This window comes from Eptatretus burgeri, chromosome 16 (assembly GCF_056783735.1).
Source record: "Eptatretus burgeri isolate ZD-2024b chromosome 16, Ebu_testis_v1, whole genome shotgun sequence".
In the NCBI taxonomy this organism is placed as follows: Eukaryota; Metazoa; Chordata; class Myxini; order Myxiniformes; family Myxinidae; genus Eptatretus; species Eptatretus burgeri.
The window spans coordinates 39,865,957-39,872,837 of NC_140976.1; the positions used below are offsets into that span (position 1 = coordinate 39,865,957).

At 43.4% G+C, this 6,881-nt stretch overlaps 1 protein-coding gene across 1 annotated transcript in view; it reads left to right on the plus strand.

Annotated features, from left to right (window-relative positions):
• The window catches only part of TPCN1 (two pore segment channel 1), a 75,612-nt gene extending 69,002 nt beyond the window's left edge, over positions 1-6,610 (plus strand). Inside the window, exons 26-27 of the mRNA XM_085859384.1 lie at positions 972-1,049; positions 3,090-6,610. Coding sequence (XP_085715510.1) covers positions 972-1,049; positions 3,090-3,176 — 165 coding nt within the window. The 3' untranslated portion in view covers positions 3,177-6,610. The remainder of the gene's footprint in view (positions 1-971; positions 1,050-3,089) is intronic.
• The last annotated feature ends 271 nt before the right edge of the window (positions 6,611-6,881 follow it).

Consider the following 6,881-nt stretch of genomic DNA (forward strand, 5'->3'; position numbering starts at 1 on the left):
TGCAGTTCCCTCTCAAATGCGTCATGGACCGTGGTGGTTCGTCCAAAACCCCAGTTTGCGAGTAAAATGACATTTGCTCGAGAGTACAAAGGATTAGGAAACAAAAGCAGTGTGGCCTCCTCCCTCTGCTCATATCTGCCAAGTTATTCTTTTGTACTTGTGGATTCACTCGTTCATTCATTCGTGTGCAGCGTATGACTGCTGATTTTCATCAATGCTTGGAGTGTGGCTATGGTGCTGATGCAGTCAGTGTCCCCTGTAAGTTAGAGCAGCGTTTGTAATTTATTCAGGATACCGGCGATGACTTGCCAACTCATCACGAAGGACAACATCTACAAACGACCATTGTTGATAGAAGGGATTCTCCAGCTTAACGTCTTTGCGATGGAAGGCAAATGTGTTCATGTATAGCCTCACATGCAAAACACCAGGGTGACTGTTTATAGCTGAGTCGAGGTCAAGATTCGAACCCAACTCAAAGGCCAGTACACATCCCTCGAGAGTATTCTGCCAGCTCGCATGTGGCTTATTGGCACGCCTAGTCTTTTTTTCCCATTCGCAAACACTGGCAGGTTTAGTATCGCAAAGTACAGATATTATACACAAAGCACAAGGCTCTCAATGCACCATTGGAAGCAAAGGTATGTGAATGTGACCTGATGGGGCAGCCAGACTTGCAATGGGCACAGTACAAAGGGTGGAGTGAACACTGGCAAACGTGATAAGAAGACTATATTTTTGTACACAACGAAGTGGAGCTTAGCACAGGAAAATGCTCAGAGCCAGACGTCTTTCGGTCGGATGGACTTAACACCACTTGTTTTCTCCCTCAACAAATTTAGGACCTGTAAGTAAAATTGTTTCGGTTTGTCAGCATTCATCTCCTCAAGTGATTGTTTGATCGTGGACTGCACTATGTTTACTGTGACTCGCCCTGACTATTTTACCTCTCCCCAATCCCCGACCTGCAGAGTGTAATTCTGTTCCGTGGACAGCGAAACAGGACCAAGAGTGATCTCAGCATAAAAATGTACAAGAACGAGATCCAGGTGCTGATGGGGGGGAAAAAAAAAAATATTTTGTAGTAAAAGATCTTTGAATCATATTGTTGTGTCTGGGAGGGGGGGTTTAGCCCCTTCCTGGATGGATAGCCAAACAGTTCTTCCTTGGAGGCGAACATATGATCCTTGGAGATTATAGCGCATGCGGCGAGGATGCATCAGACACGTTCACCCGGACGGACGACAAGGGTTTACACTCGAACCCACGACAAATAAGAGAACACAAGCAACTTAAATAAATATGGGGGTTTCATGACAATAAATCAAATATTTGCAATGGTAATTATTCAGAGAGGAATAATTAAAACGGAACATGACATAAAACTAAATTCCGATTTAAGGTGTCTCCGCACAGACAAGGGGACAGAATACATCAAAGAAAAATCCTCCCTTTCTCCCAGCACTTGGCAATATGGCCAGAGATTAATTTCTGGAGCTTGAGGTTTGCAAAACCGCCACTGCGCAGGAAAACACATTCACCGACCTATGATGCCAAGCCGCTCTCTTGGCGGGAAGCGTACGGGAAGTAGTTCGGGCGGTGATATGATATTCAACACTAAGGCTCAAAAACCTCCGTGCAACGTCTTTTCACGATCGCACGTGCCGACGGCTGCAAAATGGCGCCGCCTTCTTCCCCAATGGCACAACACGAGGCTTTGAGGCACGGTCTCACACGGCCCAGCCAAACAGTCAATGGGCAGCGTCTTGCTGCATCCCACGAGCAAATTCGCCTCAGCATGAACCGACAATCGTGTAGCCTTCTTCACCATATCGAGGGGAAGTCAGTCGTAATGCCCTTCTCTTCTAACCGCCATCTCCTCCCTCGCTTCTGTGCGCACCTTCTACGTGTCCTGACTCCGATCCGAACTCTCTCCTCCTCTGATGTTACATGAGATGTTTTAGTAATGCATGCATAAATTGGTGCACCGTGGCGTGGTTAAGAGAGTCATGCGACCTGCCCATGTTCGGATGCTGTGCCCGTGTCCTGATTAACCCTGTTGTTCCCACTCCGGAGCCTTCGTCCCTGTATACATTACATCACACCCATTAATCATCCACTCCAGGGCCGTGGTTTGTTGCATGCAGCTTGGTTGTTTCAAGGACGCAATCACTTTTTATCGCCGGTCTTGAAATGCAAAAACGTAGGAAAAGGACACAGGGAGGAAATCACATACTGGAAGTAATTGTCCTTCAACCCCAGCTAACACAGCACCCCCCCCCCCCCCCCGTAATAACATAAGCTGACAGTTTCCCAACTTAAGTTGCATCGAAATGTCTCCTACAATTCCACGGACCATGCTACTCTATACAATCCTATCTTTTCTTAAATTCCTCCATCTGCCCCACAAACATAACAATATTTTATGTTCATATTGGCAGGGGTACTCGGGGGGGGGGGGGGGATGAGAAGGGGGGTGACAGAGCTAGAGGGCCGGGGGGGAGGGGGTGTAGTAGGCAGGAGAGTTGGCGAACTGGGGTTGTAGGGTAATTGGAGGGCCCATTGGGGAGGTGGGAGAACTGCTGGGGTGGGGGGAGAGGAGGGCAAGAGAATCGTGGTGGGGGCAGGAGAATTGGACTAATTTGGTGATATCCTCATTATTAATAGTCATTAAAAAATATATATTTTAAACGAGTCGCCCATGTTAGGCAGGTCTAATTTGGTCTGTGTCAAGTTTGGTGGCAATTGGCCCAGTATGCGTGTGACTGGTGTTTCACACAGACATTTTTTGTCGGTGTGTGTGCACCATGTAAATGTATGAGTTGTTCATAACATTATCGAGCCACTAGCTCGACAGGCTTGTGTCGTCTCATTGCTTCTCTGGGGTGATGTTACCTGTCGAGTACACATTTGCAAATTCAAGTTTTGTCATCATTAGAATTAATTTTGGTTAGAAAAGGATTTTGATTTTCCAGAAAGGAATTTAATAATGGAATTGATGTTAATGTTGCTCTTTTTTTTTTTTTTTTGTTCTCATCGACATCGAAGTAATCAGTTTAATGTGCGTGTACCTGTGTGCACTTCTTCAGGAGTGGTACAGTGATTATGGCCGTTTACAGCTCCTGCATGGTGGACCAAATGCTTCACCCACAACTTCAGGGCCAGTCATTGGATAGAGACAGCATGCGATGAGCCACCTGCTGCATGTGTCAGGCACACGGGTCTGTGCCGAACCACGGCTGCCTCGTCACCACAGCGCAAGAAAATGGCATCTGCACGTGAGGCATCAAAACCACTCTAAACAACCAGCTGTGGTGTACGATTGGAGAGAGGTGAAGGATATTCAGTTAATTTCATAAAAGGCCAGACAGGATGTCTTTTGAGTGTCAGTCAGGATTTCTTGATGCTCCATCATGAAAATGGGGTCTGGTCTTTGGGCAACAAATGTTGGAAACTTTGTTGATTTTTTTTTTCTTTTTCATCAATCTTGCTGAATTTTAGTGTACACTTTATTTTCCCACTTTCTTCAGTTGTTCACCTTCATTTCTTTTAATTATGCTTTCATTCGACCATTCCATATTAGTTTCCTTTCCAATACTTTACATTTCCACTGATTGGACAGATGCAGATTGAGCTTTTTTCTTCTTCTGCTTTTTTAATCCAATCGCAGTCAGAGGAACAATGGATCGTTTTATTTTTCAAGCATGACTTTCCATTCACCAGTGGTTTGTCGCTTATGAGCAGAGTCGACCTGATTGCCACAGTTGATGGGTAATGAAACGAGTTATACATTTGTTTTTAATTTTATTATTGAACTATTTTAAAAAGCAAGATGTTCAGAGAATGAGCTGAGCCGATGTGCTGCTGCTCCCCAATGTGAGATTACTGATGACCTCTCGTAATTTTTAAAAAAATATGTAAATACAGAGGGATGAAATCTCAAAACAACCAAACAAGGTAGGAGTGACACCACATTGCAACATCACAATTATCTTGTGGATTACCATCAGGACATCTTACTTTTGTTGTGCGATTGTGATGCAAGAAGGAGGACACCACATTACGTCCCAACAATCCTATGGATTAGCATCACGACACACTTCATACGTGCAGATGTGAGATTACTGATAACCTTGTGATTATAGTGCACATTATCATACAACACCATTGACGACATGAATTCCAAGGACTTCAAGCGTTTAACTGAACTGTGCGGCCAAAATGATTGAAAAACAAAATCCTTTCTATTTTTCTTCCCCACCCCCCCACCCCCCTCCTCGCTTTAGGCAAATCTGTTGACACATAGTAATTATAATATAACCAGATTGTGCCAAAATCCAGTTTCAACAATTGTTTCTTTTTTCATGTTTGGAATTGCTATATTTGCCAAAAAAAAACCTTTTGAAGCACAACTAGGTCGAGGTAAATATTTGCTGGGTCGAGATTGCTATGTCACTTGAATAGCGGCGAGCGAAGGCCACGTACTTACACGGAGCAAAATGCCATCGGTGAATCCAGCCGTGCACGAACCTCTCAATCGAAGTTGAGGACGGGTATGCCTGAAAGGTACTACCAACGAGCCACAATTAACCGTTAAGGGCTCTGTGTGGTGGAGGTTGAGTTGACACATCTTAACAATTTGTGCTCACTCAAGATAATAGTTTCGAACACGATCATGAATGGTGGCAAACTGAAGGAATTTCACAATACTTCCTAAATCTCGAGTAATCCGGCCGAGGCCGTTTATTCCTGATAAGTGAAACACCCTGCAACCCATGCCGACAGAAATCAAGACTTTTTGGAACACCGGTCACATTTTCCATCCAATCCTTATAACTTTGTTAAAAAGTAATCCATGGGTTGGTGCTCCTATGTTCAAACTTATCAATTGATCAAGCGGTTTTGGAGAAAATGAATTTGAAGGTGAAAATGTGAGGGCCTCGGCCGACGTTCCGCAACATGGTCAAGGAGGGTTGTGGACGCTGATTGCTCTTATAATATAGGATGTCTCAGGGAAGAGAATTCTTGTATTGATCTGGCATTAGTTCATAAAATACCATTTTATTAATTTACCTGATACAATTAACGATTGCAATATTCTTTAAAAGATACTCTGGACTTGTTTTGGCTGCTTTATCTGTTTTGATCAGACTTTTGCAAGTTGGTGTATTTCCACTATCTTTGCCTTCAAGTTTGTTTGTTTTGAATGAAAAGTCCACCCTCTCGATTTCCCGTTCATCATAATATTCGGAGCTGATAGCAGAAGAGATAAGTGCACCTGCCTTTGAGCTGTCTAGCCTCGGTTCGAATCTTAACCCAACTATAAACTTCCACCCTGGTGTTTTACACATCGGGTGAGGCATCAATGCTTGGGCCGTCCCTCGGATGGTTGTCAAACCGGAAGAGTCGTCTACCAGCACTGGGTCGTTGGTGGACGTTAAAGATCCCACGGTCTCTTTTGCAAAGTTATCACCGTCACCCTACCAGTCGAATGTCTGGCCTGACCAGCCAGTTCTGCAGGAGACCAGCAAGATTTTGGCCAAGAGCAATCCCCAGCTGGCTGGACAAGGTGCAAATGGTTGGAGCCATTAAAAGAGAGAGAAAGCTGTTTTAGGGGTGGGTTAGGAATGGTCATTTTAAAAGAGAAAGTAACCTTTTATTCTGATTAATTAGCCAATTTGATGATATTCCAATGTGGAATCCATGCCACAATGGGTTCCAGCTGTGATTTCGGTCAAAGATGGTGAAGTACCCCCTAACATTGGGGTAATGTATATTTCTCTTTTTAACAGATGGGCTGAATCTTTATCAGATTATACTGCATTTGGTTAAAAATTTAAAAAGGGATTTTTCTTCCTTAAAGGGATTAATTATCTGCTTGATTGGGTGATTGGGCACTTGGAGACCTTTTTGGCTTTCAATGATCAAATAACCCCCCCCCCCCCTTTCTCTTTCTTTTAAAATAAAGTAATAAGTAAAGTTCCAGAGTCAAGTACAGTTGATATTCATAGATGGTGGAATTGCACACCGGTATGATATATTTGATCGCCATTTATTTTCCTGATTCGTTACGGTTCCAGTCCTCTCAAGCTGCCAACAGCGAGGTTTGTTGGCACATTCCTATACTCGCACTTCAAACCACAATGTCGCTTGGCTTCCTTCCTTACTCGCTAATAGCTTTAACTGTATCTGAAAACAAGACCATCACCTGGAACACTATGATGGACGGAATGCTCTTTTTTTTTTAATCCATCCTTAACGTTTTGTATTTGTTTCACTCTGAGCAATAACCTTTTCTAACTTTTTTAATAATGTTCTGGTTTACTTGTGTAGGATCGAAGTTTGTTACAGAAAGTTTCCAAACAAGCACTTCTTTTATTGTCTTGAATTGTGCAGCATAGTGTTGGGGACCAGCGTTGAAGCTCATGATTTGCACAGAGGGTTTGATTGACGAAGGTTTTTCTACTTTCTTGTAATTTGGCTTAACTTTTCTGATTGTGGATCAAAATGTCTGCAAGAGAATAACCCAATTAGCCATGCAATGAAATGTTGGAATTGTCTTGCACTTGGAGTGATCGAAAAAATGTTTGAATAAACAAAATATAAAGTATGAGCTGACTGCTGCGGGTTCACTTCCTATTTCTGCTCATTCGCACTGGTGAATATGTGGATTACATGAGATGAGGCCTTCCTCCAGTGCTCTGAAAATGTCTGGCTTTTCTTTTTACATTTATGATTCTTAGTGATGATGAATTTTGGTGGAGGTATGAACAAAGGACCAGACTCTGGTGTAATGGTTGGCACGCTCTCCAAGTCTAGGAGGTCGGTGGTTCACACCCCAGCCAAATCATACCAAAGACTTTAAAAATGGTACGTGCTGC